Source organism: Lathyrus oleraceus, chromosome 5 (assembly GCF_024323335.1).
Source record: "Lathyrus oleraceus cultivar Zhongwan6 chromosome 5, CAAS_Psat_ZW6_1.0, whole genome shotgun sequence".
Taxonomy (NCBI): domain Eukaryota; kingdom Viridiplantae; phylum Streptophyta; class Magnoliopsida; order Fabales; family Fabaceae; genus Lathyrus; species Lathyrus oleraceus.
In genome coordinates, this window is record NC_066583.1 from 242572498 (window position 1) to 242590329 (window position 17832).

A 17832-nucleotide genomic window follows, 5' to 3' on the forward strand; every position below is an offset into this window, starting at 1 on the left:
TTGGTGTTTTATTAGACCAAACTTAATAATAGATTTGAAGAAAATTTCATTTCTAATAAAATATAAAAAATAGTTAAAAATTCAAAAATTACTTATAAAAATGTACAATAAATTTTTTATTAAAATCATATTATATTTTTAGAAGACACTTAATACTTGATTTGAAGAACAACTAAATTGTGGATGCAATAATTTTAAGAGCATGGAAAATTTTGGAAGAAACTAAAAATTCAAATTTTACTTATAAACATGTACAATAAATTTTATTAAAATCATATTATATTTTTAGAAGAAACTTAATACTTGATTTGAAGAACAACTAAATTATAGATGCAATAATTTTAAGAGAATGGAAAATTTTGGTGTTAGCCTTAATTTTTTTATATGTTTCAACATTGAAATTTTCTTTCTGATGGACAGATGTTGAACACGATGTTGGAACAACTGGTCCAACTTGTGAAACTAGCATGATGGCGACTAACAACAAGAATAACATAATGCAGAAATCAATAAAATAACACAGGAAATTGGTAACACAGTTCGGTGAAACCACACCCACGTCTGAGGGGGAACTCTATCCAAGAATGGAAATTCACTACTTCAAATTAGAACAATTAGTCTTATAAGAACCCCAAACCCTATGAAGTTCTATGCCTCTCCCTAGTCCTAATGACTTTTTATTTATGTCTCCCCCTAAATATGAGAACCTCTCTCACTTTCTCTCAATCATTAACCCCTAATGACCAACTTAACCATTAAAACAATGATTGTTAAATTTATAACTCAACTAAAACAAACTAACAACACTGCCAAGTTATTGAAACATAGAGTGATGTACATAGGTAAAGTCAACAATAATCCTAATGATACCATTAGCATAGAATACAAGAAACAAAAGACTCACAAACCCTAGACACTAAAAACTTAGTCTTGTGCACAAGTCTCTTACTAAACCATGAGAGTTGAGCCTCCTTATATAGCAATGTGTTATGGACTTTTTTCTGATGGATCTCTGACTTAAATTCGTTCAGAATAATAGAGAATCTTGATGGAATTGATTTCTCCATAAAAGTCTTCAAAAAATATGATTTGTTATATTCAAATTCAAATTTAAATCTCCATTTAAATTTGATTTGATCTTCAACAGATGTCAAACAAATCAACTAATCATTGCTAAAATATCTGCAACAAATCTAATTGAAATCCAATCAAAAAATTCGCACCACACAACATCCATCTGGCCTGTTGAATAAGACCAGATGTTGCACTGCATATGTTGAAACATTATGTTCCACATGTTGCACTAGTACATCCAAATTAGCTTTTCTCCATTGTAGATCTTCTGTTGTAGAGTGTTATCTTTGATCGAATAATTCTGAACCAAACTGCGTAGAATGTTATGTTTGATCAAATAATTATGGACCAAACTGTAATACCATTTATTTATTGCGAGAGACCCGATGTTGCAACACACGTGTTAGAATACATTTTTCTATCTATATTTTTGAAGTGAGTTTTCTATATTTTTCTCATCTTTTTAAGAAAAAGGAGACTCCTCAAATACATTATAAGAAATATCTTCATATAAAAGTAATTTTTAACTATTTTTTGGGATGAAATGTATATCCATAAACTTTTATCAATTATAAAAAAATTAAGGCTGTCACTAAAATTGTCCATGCTCTTGTTCTTCAAATAGTATTACGTTTGTTCTAAAAATATAATATCATCTTAATAAACATTATAATATAAGAAAATTTTGATTATTTAACATATTTATTTCTTCCACAATCAAAATCTTCCTCAAATCTAGTATTAAGTTTGGTCTAGTAATCACCAAAAAATTAATTAATTTTAAAAGAAAGAAATCTTGTAAAGGTAGTAGTAGTGCCATCAGATGCTTTTATATAACTGCTTTATTTTAATTTCACATATAATTAATATTTAAACCACTTAAATAAACATTCTAAGTCAATTTTAAACTAGTATTGCAGAGCTCTCAAAAGAGAACTCTTTCAAAAATAGGCGTATGCCGCTTTTAGTGACGCACACACGGTATTCTTTAGTAAAAGGCGAAAGAATAGTTCGCTTTGTGTTCATCACACGGCTCCGTGACTTGATATAGATGGAATCGTTTCTTTTTATATGCTAACAGCATACTTTTACTTGTCAACTAATCGATGTGGGCTCTAGACTAAAACCACACACTTCAACACCAACCCTTATGTTTCTCGCGTGCCTATACCTCTCCACTCCACACAGTCTTCTTTCAGTTCCAATCCACAAATGGGATTTTAATCTATTCTTCTTCACATTCATGTGTTTCAAACCATTCTTTATTTCCTGCATCGTGCTCCTGCTAATATGCACTAAACAAGCTCTCACTTTTAACACTTGTCCCTAAAACACAAACAAAATTACAAACTTTGAAGAACTAATAATTCTATTGATTCCAGATAAACAAAGCATGATCTTTCTAATACAATTTATTGTATCCTACTTATGAATTTCTAATCTAAAGGTCCTTAACTCTCTCTCTACGCCTCACACCATCGTCTTCCCCCGATCATGGCTTCATATGCAATAAACAAGCTCTCAATTTTAAAATGAGTGGACAAAATCAACATACTTCCAATGGAACCATAGTCAAGGGATATAGAGCACAACACAAAAACTACTTCATCTAGTTAAGTAAGAACAAAAGTGAGTCTGAGAGAAATTAGTCCTCCTTGAAAGCTGGTATAGTGGAAATGACAACCGTTGTCTCACATTGAATCGATGACTGCTTTGTAATTGTGGTGTATTGACCTTCAATACAGTTTTGCGGGAAACCCGGTGTGATTTAAATGGTTTATTCTGGACTTCATTTGTTGTTGTGTGCTTTTTAAAGCCGAAACCTTGCACAGGCAGAGGGAATAATGTAGCAGCTACCATCATTGACATTAAAATTAGCATGCTTAAACCTAGTCCTTGTCTAATATTCTGAAACATTTTTCTCTGCAACAAACAAGAGATAGTAGTAAACATGTTATATGAAGAATACCATGAAAGCTTTATGCGTAATTATTGTGTGTGAGAATTAGAGGGTTACTTACCAAAGTGAAATTTTCATTGGATTTTTCTATGTTCTGCACATCAAAAGCAGTAGCATTCTCTCCCTTCAATTTATCCATAGTTGATTCACACATACCACTGACATGCTCGGAATTTGAAGGTGCCGTAGAAAGTTCACCGTTGTTCACCTCTTTAAGGTCTTCAAGATAATCTTCCTTGTGCAACACACGCCATCCACACTTCCTTATCTTGCACCCTTCCACTTGCACTTCAAAACGCAACAAACTGTTTTCCCTGAACTCTGGCTTCCGATGCTTGCTAAAGGATCTGTGCATGGACTTTCCCTCCCCTCTTGTGTGTCGCCGAATGTATATAAAATCACCACTCCCTACCATTGTAAACAGGTACAGCTTATTGTTTGCTGTTGAATTAGAGAAGAGAGATAAGGATGAGCCATCTTCAGGTTCTAAAGTATCAAAGTTCCAACGCATGCGCATGTGTTTGGTAGTGGTTTTTATTGGAACACGAAACCATACACAAATTAAAAGAAATAACACTATTATCAATAGGATTAAATAACCAATGTGCTCATTTCCCCTCGAATCTGGTTTGGTATTGTCAAGCAGCTTTTCTCTGGCCCGTAAGCCTTCATCAATTTCCTCCAACGCCACAAATACAGCAACTGCCCACCCATTACTTGAACTACTACAATCAGTAGGGATTTTTACTGTTATTGATGCAATTGAGTCAGCTTCTGACACATATGATGAGCTCAAGGGAAAAAAATTATGATTATCAAATCTCGAAGGGATTTCCGTGTACACGGGATAAGGGTAATCAACTATCTGTAATAATAAATTTGTCCTTGTTAACAAAAACAGCAGAAATTCATGCATACATACATTTACAAATAAAAAGTGGACACCTGATTTAAATCTCTTGAAGCACTTACCAAAGACACGGGTGAGAGAAAGAGTTCTTTGTTGCTTGACTCAAACAGCTTCCATATCTTTTGAGGATCCAATATCTTAGATTCCTTTGCATCTGAATCTGTTGAATACAAGCATATATGTGGTGGAAGCAATGGTACAGAATGAAGCAGAGGACAGTCTTCTAATTCAAGATAGCGAAGCTTTGAAAGATTAACAAAGTAGCAAGTGGGTAGGCGCAGAAAATCATTCCCAGATAGAATTAGTCTTTCCAATGATGATAAGCCGTCAATGTCATGGGGAATTGAATCATCAGTGAGATTACAATAGCTCAAATCCAAAACAGTTAATGAGGAAAGACCTGAGAAAGTAGAAGGCAATATTAAGCCCGTGTCAGCTGAGAAATACCTTAATCGATTCCTATATAGCCGACTCACGTCCTGTCGAGAGTCGGAAGCTGGCAAGCCACATCCACTTAAAGATAATATTTTGAGATTCCCTAATTGAAGTAGGGAGGGATCCATTTCTCCAATAGCAGTTCTACTCAAGTCAAGATTCTCCAGAGCCGTGTTTCGCTTTATACCGTTTGGCAGGCTACAAATTTTTGAGCATCCAGATATATTGAGAATTTTGAGAGACTTCAGGTTACTAATGCTATTTGGAAGGCACACAATATTTTTGCAGTGCATTAAATTAAGCACTGACATGCTTATCATATTTTTCCCAAAATCCGGAAGTGTTGAAATGTTTGAGCAATCAGATATAATGAGCATTTTCAAGGAATCCATTTCCAATGTACTTGAAAAGGTTTTCAGATTCGTACATCCTATCAAGCTCAATATCTCGATCTTTTTGTGCTCTTTAACAGACTGGTGAATTTCAACAATGTCTGTACAATCATTAAGATGCAGCTCTTCAAGGTATGGAACGCCAGAGACATTTGGAGTTTGGCGTAGATTTTTGGAATTACTCAAATCGATTACTTTCAGCTTTCCGAAATACTGAACAAAACAGAGAAGAAATAGATTAGTATTTGAAAATCCTAGTTATAAATGAAAACTCTTACTTGAAGCTCTTTACCCGAGTTCCCTTCCACAGTTGTTTGACTTTACTACTGACCATTTGTAAATGAACAAGCTTATCCAGTTGAACTCCAAGTGGTAGAGTATTCATTGGATATCCCCGCCATACAATTACTCTTAGTGAGCTGGAAAGACATTTCAGACCAAGTGAAAGATGCAAATCGCATAATATAATGAGTAACCTAAGATTACACATCTTTGAGAAAGCCTCAGGGTTCCAACGCGCTTCAAATGACATAGATGGTGATGACTTCAAAACAATACCTTGAACAAGTTCAGTTCCCTGATTAACAATAATCGTCAAATAGGTAACATTGAAATTGAAAATGAATGCAATTCAACAAATGTAATGTAACATTGAAATTGAGAATAACCTTATTTTTCCTTAGTACTTCATCAATATCCTCTAGAGACCACAATCTACTCCGTTTGCCGGGATCATTAGGAGATTCTAGAAAAACTATGGTTTTACCCATTTCTTCTAGCATATCATGCATCCCAAAAACTCTTCCATCGAAAGTTACTAGTGATTTTTCTATAAGAACATTTATTCCAAGTGTTGGATGGAAGCCACAATTTTCCAATATCTGTATCACTTTATGTTTATACCACCCCTTAAAAAAACAGGCAATATCTAGAAATATAGTCTTGTGTTCATCTTCTAACATGTCATAACTTATTCGAAGTTTGTTTACGATATCATCATGTGAAACTTTTTTAATTTTGATCAAAGCATCTTCCCAATCAGATATCCTTCTTCCGCAAAGAAAAGAACCCAACACTTCAAGAGCCAAAGGAAGGCCTCCAGCATATTCGACCACACTTTTAGATAACTCAAAATAATCTTCTTCCGGCTTGTCCTTTTTAAAAGCTTTTTCACAAAACAGTTGAAGGGATTCACTTTTATTCAAGATTTTACTCTCATACATTTCAAACAATACAGCATGTGATATCAAGAGGTGTTTATCCCTAGTCGTAACTATAATTCTACTCCCTCGACCAAACCATGCTTGGCTTCCAGCCAAATTCTCAAGTTGGCTTTTAGAACTTACATCATCAAGGACAAGAAGAACCTTTTTGTTGGATAAAAGGTTTCTTAAGCTGTCCTTTCCTTCGCTTAATGTTTCAATTACCATTCCTTTGATGTTCAGATGAGAAAGAATTTTATTTTGTAACTGTAGCATACCTTCGTTTCTTTCACCAGATACCTCCCTGACATTAGTGATGAAGCAACTTACATTAAACTGACTTTTGATTTTTTTAAAGAGAGCTGTGGCAAGAGTCGTTTTGCCTATCCCACCCATACCCCATATCCCTATGAAACGAACTTCCTCGAAACCTATCTTCAGAGTTGAATATAATTCTTCCAATCTTGTATCAATCGCGACCAGTCCATCGTTATAGGATGGAAATTTGAGTTCCAGTTTTTTCCATACTTGTGCAACAACTTCTTCAATGAGTTTTGTTTCATGTCTGCATTGAACAAAAACCATAACATATAATCAAGGCATAAATTAAAATCATTAGAGTTAGGACAAAACATGCACTTACTGATCCTTAGAATCCCAGCCTGACAAGTTGGCGACCTCTCTCAATGCATCTCTCCACTTTTGCACCTTCTCTTTGCTTTCAGCAAATTTTTCTTCATGTTTCCTAAAAGCCTCATCAAAACTTCCCCTTTGATTCCTTACATCAGAGGGATCCACACCATAGAAAATAGGGAACACTTGTTGTCCTGACAAGCGTTTAGATTCGAGAATCTTGACTAACTCATCCAAACACCAAGCTGAGTTAGCATAGTTTTTGGAGATTATGACAACTGCTGAGAGAGATTCCTCAATGGCATGGAGTAGCTTTTGTGAGATTACTTCACCTCTTGCAAGTTCTTCATCATCTCTGAAAGTTATTATACTCTTGCGCACCAAAGCTGCATATAGGTGATCGGTGAAGCCTAAGCGCGTGTCTTCTCCCCTAAAACTCAAGAAAACATGATACTTCCATTTTGAGTTTTGTGAACAGTCTTTCATTGATGATTTAGATTGAAGTTATACTGATGCAAAAGATAGTAGTTGCACAGAGAATCAACAGTTGGAGTCAAAGCAAGAGTACTCACCAATGCCAGTGAAAAGATGATTTTCAGCTTCCGAATGAGTCAATGTCTCTAGAGAATTGTCCACATTGGGAATTATATTTTAGTCACTCTTAACTTACATTAATACTATAACTATAAAAATCCTAGTTTTTGTAAAAACCTGACAAGAAATTAACATTAGAATAATAAAAGAGATTAGTGATCACATGCTAAGAATTAAGATAACAAAGGTAACTATTATTGGGACCACCCCAACTTAGCTGTCATGTGTCAAATTTGATTTGGAGGTTCCAACAAAACCCAAATTAAAATGTATAAGCAACACCAATAGTGCATCCAAAACCACTACACCAAACTTCCGTTAGAACAAAAGTGGCTCTGACAGAAGCTCCATCTCCCTGGTGGCTGGTAAATTGGAATTGACAACCGCTGGGTCACATTTCCGTTACGATGAATCCGTTGCAATTGCGGTTTATTGACCTTGAGTACAATTCCATGGGAACAAATCCAATGTGATTTTAATAGTTCATTAGTTGTGGACTTTTTGAAGCGTGAATCATGCATAAGCGTATGGAGTATTGTAGCCCCAACCGTCATTGATGTCAAAACTAATCAAGATGAAAGAGTTCATTATTAAAGATATTGGTGAATGCCTGAGTGTTTTAAAAGGGAAGAGAGAAGATGAAACTATTGTCAAAGTAATGTCACGAAAATACAGTATTATTGACTTTTTGATTAATAAGAAAATCACAAAGTAAAAGAAAAGAGAGAAGAAAAAGACAATTTAAAATGGTATAAAAATCAGACTCTTGTTTCGATTACACATTAGAAATAATGCTTAGAATTGAATCTCAACTATACTACTTTCTCCCTTTGATTATGATCATCGGGGATCGATGGATAAGTGATGATTAGTATGTTATTTATATATAATAAAACTAAATCCTAGTTTTCAACTAACATACTAAAAATTTGGCCTAATAATCTGGCATAATTTGACATGTTAACTTAAACAACGAGCTAACATATTTTGACAGCTACACTAACTTTTCGATTTCGACTGAACTCTTCGACTTCACAGAGTTTGTTGCAACACTAGCTTGTAACCCATAAGCTACAAATCTCCATCTTAGAACAAACTCTAAACCACAAAATTAACTAGTTGTCATCATGCAGTCCTACCAGCTGTATAGAGTGGAAAAACTTTTAACTTGGCAATGTCTTGATGATCATATCAGCAACATTGACATCAGTGGAAACCTTCTGCACTTAGACTTCTCCACGCTCGATTATCTCTCTGACGAAATGCAGCCTCACATCAATGTGTTTGATTTGCTAATGATAGGATGGATTCTTCGACAGCTATATTGCACTTTCGCTATCACATTTAAGCCACAATGTTTCATCTCCTTAGCAAAAACTTCAAGTCACAATGTTCATTTCACAGCTTTAGTGAGGGCAATATATTCCGTTTCAGTGATTTATAAGGCAACAACCTTCTGAAGTATTGTTTTCCAACTGATTGTTGTGTCAAACTTTGGGTTGGTGATGCAATGGTCATATTAAGGTGTTTCAAAGGTGTGGGTGTTGTTTCGCTCAACAATCTATAGCTTTCCTATAAGAGGGTTACTTGCAGGACCGGCTACAGAGTCCTGGACTTAGTGTTTTGGGTGTATGGTTTTTTGGTAAACAGTGTTCTTGAAAGGTTTTGAAAGGTGTAAACGCAACTCTTGATGAGTTAGGGAGGTAATAAAGATAAAATGGGAATGGAAAGTAAAAACAATAAAGTACTTAAACAAAAGTATAAACGATAAAGCAAGAGAGACAAAAGGTAAACTTTGTAAGATTTAAATGACTTGTAAATATAAAGTGGAAGCAAAATACATTTTTGTGAGGAGAGTGACTTTTTTCTCGTAAACGTTTTGATATTCAAGCTTTACCCCTACTGCAAATGTTCAAATTGTCCCCTCTAAAATTTCACATAACATTGACTTAAATACTAGCTAAAAATAATCGTCTAGAGGTTACAAAACCTTCTCGTGATGCCATATGTCGGTCCACTTCCCCCATCTTGGAGAATAACTACCCACGATCTCTTTACGTGCTCACGTTCCCCTTCACCGCTCAGAACCTTCGACTTCGACCGAGGCTTGCATGTGTCGACCTACAAACTCGTCAACCCTCCTGTCGAGGAGCCTCTGACAGGTCCCCTGGTCGAAATTGGCATTTTCCCTTAGCCGAAATTGGTCAGCTAACAGTGGGGTATGAATAAACTTTAGATTTTATGGGTCCTTAATGACACGGTCAAGATCCATTGTGAATCATGACTTGTGTAAGCCAGGGTGGGTCAAGAGTTAAGGTTAGGACCCTTGAGTGACCAAATGAATCTTGAGGTGTCTTCAAAGGGGACTCACCATCCAAAATGGGTTTTGAGAGTGAGTAAGGTGACTTGAGTGATCCTTCAAGCTTTGTTGGATACTTGAGCATGAAATTAGGGTTAAGGTGGCTTAGGCACACCTCAACATGGGCAGAGGATCTTAAAGCTTCACAAATGAATCTCATGCCTTGAGTTTGTGGATTATTGTGGATCATTAGGTACAAATGCATATGAGATGACATGTATGGGATGTGTGTTCATGGATTATGGTTTAAGAAGGTGATGTGGGGTATGGTAAATTTAAGGGTATGACAGTTGCCCCTATTTAATCTTCTCGGATCTGAACGTATGGATAACAATGTTTCCAATGCGATCAAGGTAGGAGAGGATTAAATACTAAAAGGAGTAACTGGAAATTTGCCCTGTCGGGGATGATAGTGATATGAGTTGCTGGAGATTATATATGGGCAAGTATTTATGGGATGGCAAATGATCTTAATGTGAGACCAATTGTTGGGGAAAATGAATATGGTTATGATGATTATGCAATGCGATGAATGTTATGCAACATAAGTATCTCCTCAAAAAAAGGAAAAGAAACTCCATTGGGGATGAGGGAAAAAATGGCAAAAGAAAATGAGGACTGCCCCTAACAACGGCTGGGGAGAAAAATAATGATGATTCCTAGCAACGGCTGGAACACCTAACTCTGATGGGGAAATATAGATTCAACGACGACTCCTAGCAATGACTGGAATACCTGACATCAACTAGGGATCAACTAAGTGAATTCAGCGACGATTATTAGCAACAGCTATAATACGTGACTCGGTGGATATGATAAATGGGTTCAGTGATGATTCCTAGCAACTGTTGAAATACCTGACTAAGTTGGAAAGAATGACAAGGTACGGTGATGATTCTCAGTGACGGCTAAAATACCCGACTATGTGGGGAAAAGAAGTCGTTTAACGATGATTCCTAGAAAAAGGTTGGAATACCTAACTCAATTGGGGATATAAACCCAAATAGTTCAATGATGATTCCTAACAACGGCTAGACATATCTGACTATGTTTGGGGGAAAAACTTATCAAGAAGGTACAATGACGATTCTTAGCAACAACTAGAATACCTGACTCGACTTAGGAAATATAGAAGTTCAGTGACGATTCCTAGCAATGGTCGGAATACCTGAAATCTGTTGGGGTAGATCAAATAGTTAAGTGATAATTCTTAGCAATAGCTAAAATACCGGACTATGATGAGGAGAATTGAAAGTTCAGCGACGATTCCTAACAACGACTGGAATACCTGACTCTGACTGGGGAAGAGAACACATCAGTGATGATTCCTTACAAAGATTGAAATACCCGATTTATGCTGGGGAAAGAAGTTCACGGATGATTTTTTTAGAGATGGCTATGAATATCTGACTCGGATGGGGAATAAGCCCAAAACACCTTTTGTTAGAAAAAAGGAAAGTTTGGTGGTGATTCTTAGCAACGACTAGGAATACATGACTCTGAGATAGATGAAAGTATAATGATGATTCTCAGCAACGGCTGGAATATCTGAATTTGTGGGGGAGAGAAGGAGTTCAACAACGATTCTTTAGCAATGGCTAGAATAACTGACTCTTCTGGGGAAGTTTGAGAGGAAACAAACTAGTTCAGTGACGATTCCTAGCAACGGCTAGAATACCTGACTCTACTTAGAGAGAGATCTTGGGAATGAAAGTTGACTCTATTGAGGAAAATCCCTAACAACGGTTGGGAGGTTCCGATATCTAATGAATCAAGCTTGGGTACCAATTGAGGAGTGAATTTCAGAAGATACTTATGATGCAATGTCATGTATGCAAGATGTTGATGCATGTTCGGGCTTTTGTAGGGGAATATGTGAATGCAAGGTTAGCAAGTTATGCCAAGTATGATTGGGCTTTGTGGGGGAATATTTGTTAGGAATGTCAATGATGATTGGGATTAGAAATTGTTTGGGGATAGTGAACTGACTTCCAAATGTCGGAAACTGAATCCCTGATGTTCAAGCAAGCAATAGGTGCGATAGTTGAGGATTTCTGTCAGGGAATTTCTTGATTGGGCCAAGTCCAAGGGATTGCATGGCATTTTCAGGTGTACCGAGTATATTGGACTATGGTTACCTTTAGTTACTTTTGAAAAAGACGTAATTCGATGTTTTCCCTTAAAAGTGTTTTTTTAGCAAAAGATATTTTACCAAAAAATTTCCAATGTGATGTCATTTTAAGAAAAGTCACATTTCGCAAACAAAGCAAAAAGAGTAAAAATATTGAGCATGTATGAGGAAATTGATTTTATTGATAAAATGATCCCAAAAGTGGATGATTTGTACAAAGGAAGCAATTCCTAAAATAGGTAATTGCGAAAAGAAACTGAAAAACTATAATGGCAATGGAATAGCTCAGATTTCCACCAAGTTCTAATTTTGTTATATTCCTTATGTCCTTGATTATCCTTAGATCTTGGTTCTAAAGGAGAGTGACTGGACTGACTCGCTGAGGAGTGAAGAAATATTTTTTGCGGGATGCAGCCTCTCGCTTTTCTGAATCCCTAATTCTTGCCTAGACCATCCTTTCGGGTTTTCAGCCTACCGGGATACCCATTTTTGCATAAGTTATCCTTTTGGGTTTTCAACTTATTTGACTCTTTTTTTTCTAAGCGTAGTATTTTTTAACTGCATTCGCGTTCACGGGGGATGGAAGATCTTCACCATCCATAATTGCAATGATTAAGGATCCTCTAGAGGAAACCTTCTTTACAACATGTGTGCCTTCATAATTTGGCGTCCATTTTTCCCTTGGGCCAATATGAATCGGTAGAATATTCTTCAACACGAGGTATTCGGCCTTGAGGTTGCGAGGAAAGACCTTTTTTTCGTGTGCCCTCTTGATGTGTTTTTGGTAAAGCTGGTTGTGGCAGATGGATGCCAAACGCTTCTCATCAATGAGTTTCAGTTGTTCAAACTGGGCTTGCACCCACTCGGCATTTTCAAGCTTGACGTTGGTCAAAATCCTTAAGGAAGGAATCTCTACTTTAACAGGCAGGATTTCATCCATGCCATACACTGGAGAGAAGGGAGTTGCACCGGTGGAAGTACGTACTGGGGTACGGTAGCCATGTAATGCGAACGGGAGCATTTTGTGTCAATCTTTGTAGGTTTCCACCATTTTCTGCATGATCTTCTTGATATTATTATTAGTTGCCTCGACAACTCCATTCATCTTGGGGCTATAAGGCGATTAGTTGTGGTGTTCGATTTTGAAGCTTTAGCAAAGAACTTTCATCATTTTGTTATTGAGTTTAGATCCATTATCAGTAATGATCTTGTTGGGGACCCCATAACGACAAATGGTTTCTTTTCTTATGAATCGAGGCACTACTTGTCTTGTGACATTGCGTAGGAGGCTGCTTCCACCCATTTGGTGAAATAGTATATGGCTACCAGAATAAAGCAACGTTTGTTTAAGGCAGTTGGCTTAATACGCCTGATCACATCAATGCCCCACATGGCAAAAGGCCAAGGTAATGTTGGGACATTGAGTGGCATTTGTGGCACATGGATCTTGTCGACATAGATTTGGCATTTATGGCATGTTTGGACATGGAGGTAACAGTCAACCTCCATAGTCATCCAATAATAACCGACCCTCAAGATTTTCTTTACTATGGTGTATCCATTAACATGTGTCCCAAAGGATCCCTCGTGGATTTCCATTATAATTTGGTTTGCTTCTTGCTTGTTCACATATCTAAGCAAAACTGAATCATAATTTCTCTTGTATAGTACCCCTCCACTTAAAAAGAACTTGGATGACAACTTCCAAAGATACTTCTTTTCGGTGATTGATGCGTTTTCAAAGTACTCTTGGTTTTCCAAGAACTTCATGATGTCGTAGAATCGAGGATAACCGTCAACTTCATCTTCTGTTGCCAAACTGTGGGTAGGCTAGTCCAAGTAGTCGAGGTGGAAAGTTGGTGTTTCATTTTTCCATTTAACCTTAAACATAGATGACAAAGTTTCCAGTGTGTTGTCATACCCCAAAATTCACCTTACCCTCCATAATGATCATCTAGGTCACTAACCCTAATCATTTGCATATTATGATAAGCATTCATCTCATTTACATATCCATAATATCATAGTACATTCCACTTGCATTTGAAAAGCTCAAAAACATGGATTCAAGGGCCTCAATCACACAAGGCATGGAAGGAAGGTTGAGTTCCCAGACTAGGGTTCATGTGATGGACATGGTATTGGAATTTTTCATCTTATAGGTATTCAGCATAGAGCATAATGGAAACCTTAATTCAGGGGTGTTAGATTGCAAGTATCATCATGAACAATTCAAGTCCCTGAAACCCTAGTTTCTGACTATGGCATCATCATCAATGGTGTGTACATTCAAGATTGAGGTTTCATCTACTTCATCTGGTCCATAATGGATGGTTCATTCGCTTGATCAATATTTATGGTCTTGATTCATTGATTGGGATCTATTCAAAGACTCACATGTTCATGGCCTTTTATTTGATTGGTATTCATCTGGTTTGATTCCTACCATGGCATAAGCTTTTTGGTTCAGGGGCATTGTGGTCCACATTCTATTGTTCAAAAGAAAGTACACAGTTTTACCTAAGTTGACTTTTGGTCAACTGCTGACTTTTTGGTCATCCAGTTGACCAAACTCAACAGACCACTCTAAAACCTAGTCCCGTATCAAGAATCTTGATTCACTATGCAAAGTCATGTGTATTGGTTTCTAGTTGGATTTCTTCATTTACAAGTCAATTCAACCATTTCGTGTTCATGTTCATGTTAAACCAAATCATTTCCCAAGTCATAATTCGTGTTCATTTATAAATCACTTTTCGAACCATGAACCATTTTCATCCTTAAACTTTTCAAACCATTTTCATTCTAAACTCTTTCGAACCATTTTCATTCTAAACCTTTTTTAAACCAATTTTCATTCTAAGCCATACACCTAAAAATTTCAAACCAAATTTCAATTACATTTTCAATTTCAATCCCAATTAAAACCATTACAATTCTAATTCCAAAATTCAATCATTCCATGCAACTATCGTATACAATCTCAATTCCAAATTACATTACCTTTTCAAAATCACAAAACAATTCCAAATACATTACACAAGCCACAAACATTTAAACATACATATTACATTTACCATTCAAAATTACATGACTATTTCAAATTCCAACTTCACACAATGTTAAAATTACAACAAAATTATAATCATGTCCAAACATTGATTCATACATAACCAATTTCTAATTCCACAAAAAGCCAATGCTTTCCAAGTAACCAGTAAGAGGATAAATTTTATAGTTGATGACAATGAGACTAGCCCTCATGTGGATGGTTTGAATTCAAATTCTGCATTTGGGGACCAAGGAAAGGATCACAGTTGGTTGATGTCATCTCATCATCAAGTTTATAGTTGAAGTAATGGGTTCCTGTTACAGATATCTTCTTAGAAGAAGTGCATTGGAGCTATTTACGGTGGATCGTTTGAACTTCTTCTTTGACTTTAGGAGTAATGAAGGGAAGAGAAATACATATCGAGCAATTGTTCATGCACGACCTTCTAATTTAAAAAATATAAATTTAGCAACACATAACCATAATAGGACCGATTTTCTTCAATAACCAAGGTAGCGTCGATGGTCGTCTTCGTGTTATATAGAAGTCTGTTATAAAAGGTATGAATAATACGCCATTATTTTAAACCATGGTGTGGACAAGCTCTTAATAGTTCTTTATATCTCTCCCAAATTTCGAAAAGTGATTCACCATCATGTTGGGTAAATTTGGTTATTTGGTTTCATAGGACAACAATCCTACTTGGTGGAAAGTATCTAGCAAGGAAGACTTTCTTCAGGTCATTCCAAGTAGTGGTAGAATTTGCTGGAAGGGAATCTAGCCACAATCTTGCTCTATCTCGGAGGGAAAAGAAAATAAGCGTAAACATATTGCCTTAGGGTAAGCATAATTGGTTTTTAATGTGTCGGCTAGTTGAATGAAAATTTTGAAGTGTTGCTTCGAGTTCTCAGTTGGGAGACCAACGAACTGTTTTGTTGCACTATTTACAATAAACCGGGTTTAAGTTCAAAATTATTGGTTGGGATTGTCGGGTTAAGAATACTCGAATGGGGTTCTTCATTAGAGGGTAGGGCAAAGTCTTTAAGTGGTTTTTGATTTTGTTCTTATGTCATTACTCTTCTGATCCGTTGGAGAAAAAGTCGAGCGCGTGCGCATCTTTCTTGTTCTTCTATTGGATCTTCTAAAGTTATGGTACTACGAGTTCTTTGCATTGACCGATAAGGGTTGCCTTAATCTAGACGGTGTAACAACAGGGAACGAAATTTGACGTAATTCGTCCCCGGCAACGGCGCCAAAAACTTGGTCATATTACTCAGTTCGATAGGTCGAAAGAGTTCGGCTGGAGGCAGATTCAAAATTTAAACTGAAGTAACTGTTTTTTGGTCTTATCCAAATTTCCAGGGACACATGGAGATCAACTGAAGGCCATTCACGCATGCAAAGATAATGTGTTGGACGAAAAAGCATTTGAACGTTGGGAGACAATTAGTTTATAGCATTATAGATAAGAGTTTAGTGGTAGAATCAGGGGTGAAAAAAACATTGTAAACTTCGATGTAAACTCAAAGTACCCGCACACAAGAGAGAATATGGAGTTCCGAAACTCGTTAATGGAAGAAATATTTTTGAGTTTCGTTTATGAAAGAAATGGTGTTTTCAAGTTTGGTTTAGTGGAGAAATAGTGTTTCATAAGTGGAAGAAGTTTGAAGGCATAATATAAAATTTGTCTAAGTATGTCTATGACAAAAGTGAATGAAATGAGAGTGTATATATCTATAAAAAAATAAGAAGACACCGTTTTTTACAACGGCTGTAATTTCAACTGTGATGAAAAGTGGTTTAAAAATAAGTAAAAAAACAAAAAAAAATATTGGTGTTGGGATTCGAACACATGACCAGACGACATTTTTCACCACTGTTGAAATTCTAACTGTGTGGTGAAAAGTGGCTTAAAATAAGTAAAAAACAAAATTTGATGGTGTTATTTTTCACCAATGACCAGACGTCACTTTTCACCGATGTTGGAATTTCAACCGTGGTTAAAAGTGATATTTTCCTACTTTTCACCATGATTATTATTAAGAACCATAGTAAAAAGTCTTTTAATAAAATAAAATAAGTGCAGGTGCCTAAATATCGTCTATTACTTCGGTTGATTGAATATTTGAGGTAATAGCATGTTACGAAATGTATATTTTGTAATAGTGAACTATAGTTAAACAAATCTCATAAAATATTTGCTAGGTTAAATCGTGAGTATATAAGACCTCTATTTATTTTTTCATGGTTAAATTATGACTAACATATACAGAGCTTTCAAAAAACTTAAGACATTTTTATCCGATAAGGGTGACAACTCATGAGAGGTGATTTTTATTCCCTCATTATTATTGGTGATATTTCTATAAGAGTATAGTTCTATAGTTTGAAAAATAAAAGTGACACATTTTCCTCGTGGCTTCCAATTCTAAAGAGGAAGCGTCTGAGAATGATGATACTAGTGAAGACTACTCATATCAATAAAACTAAAGTTGTTCGTGAGGAGATACAACTGCAACATCAAAAGACATTGATTTAGATATAATGATAAAAACTAATAAATTAAAGAAGTCCATAAATAAAGGAGAAGATCATAAGAAGGAAGATAAGTTGATAACTTTATATTAAAGCGCGAAATCCATGACACATAAAAAAACGAATGTCCCAATCCAATCTAGTCAAAGGCATGAGCAAACAATACTACAAGTTTAACGGTAACGACATATGACGTAGAGCTTATTTAGGACTAAGATTATGAGTCTTCTTCCTCGAGTAATTTAGAAGTAGACATTTGCATATTCGAATTGCATGTAGTTGGAAATCCATACTCTTATCCAGAATCACATGTATTTATGAGAGATGGGTGTTGCTTTAAAAGGAGAGAGAAGACAAATTTCTAAACATAAAAAATATGAGAGGATCAATTTTGTGAATAAAATACAAGAAATGCAGGAAAAAAACCAACTGCAGTGAATCCTAATCTCACATTTGCCTAATGACATGTTACAAGCAATAGGACTATGAAGTAAGTTATTTCGTTTCTAAAATTATTTTATGATGAGTTGTGAATTGCTTTTAATAAAATGAATG

At 35.9% G+C, this 17832-nt stretch overlaps 1 protein-coding gene and 1 non-coding gene across 2 annotated transcripts; both read right to left on the minus strand.

Moving 5' to 3' along the window:
• Positions 1-1988: 1988 nt before the first annotated feature.
• LOC127083448 (TMV resistance protein N) lies at positions 1989-7809 on the minus strand. The gene is made up of 6 exons (XM_051023760.1): positions 6617-7809; positions 5440-6538; positions 5064-5348; positions 4007-4984; positions 3096-3899; positions 1989-2997 (listed from the first exon to the last, which is right to left on the minus strand). The coding sequence occupies exons 1-6, from the start codon at positions 7090-7092 to the stop codon at positions 2680-2682; spliced, it is 3960 nt and encodes a 1319-aa protein (XP_050879717.1). The 5' UTR covers positions 7093-7809; the 3' UTR covers positions 1989-2679.
• Positions 1995-2109, minus strand: LOC127090053 (U5 spliceosomal RNA). The gene has a single exon (XR_007791588.1). It is a non-coding gene; the product is annotated as a U5 spliceosomal RNA (small nuclear RNA).
• Positions 7810-17832: the final 10023 nt, after the last annotated feature.

What these genes read in the sequence shown, in the direction of transcription:
- LOC127083448 (XM_051023760.1), bottom strand. Translation starts at nt 7,092, where the DNA reads ATGAAAGACTGTTCACAAAACTCAAAATGGAAGTATCATGTTTTCTTG. An exon ending in GGCTGGGATTCTAAGGATCA is followed by an intron (nt 6,539 to 6,616) that starts GTAAGTGCATGT and finishes TGTTCAATGCAG; the next exon opens with ACATGAAACAAAACTCATTG. An exon ending in AAGTACTAAGGAAAAATAAG is followed by an intron (nt 5,349 to 5,439) that starts GTTATTCTCAAT and finishes ATTGTTAATCAG; the next exon opens with GGAACTGAACTTGTTCAAGG.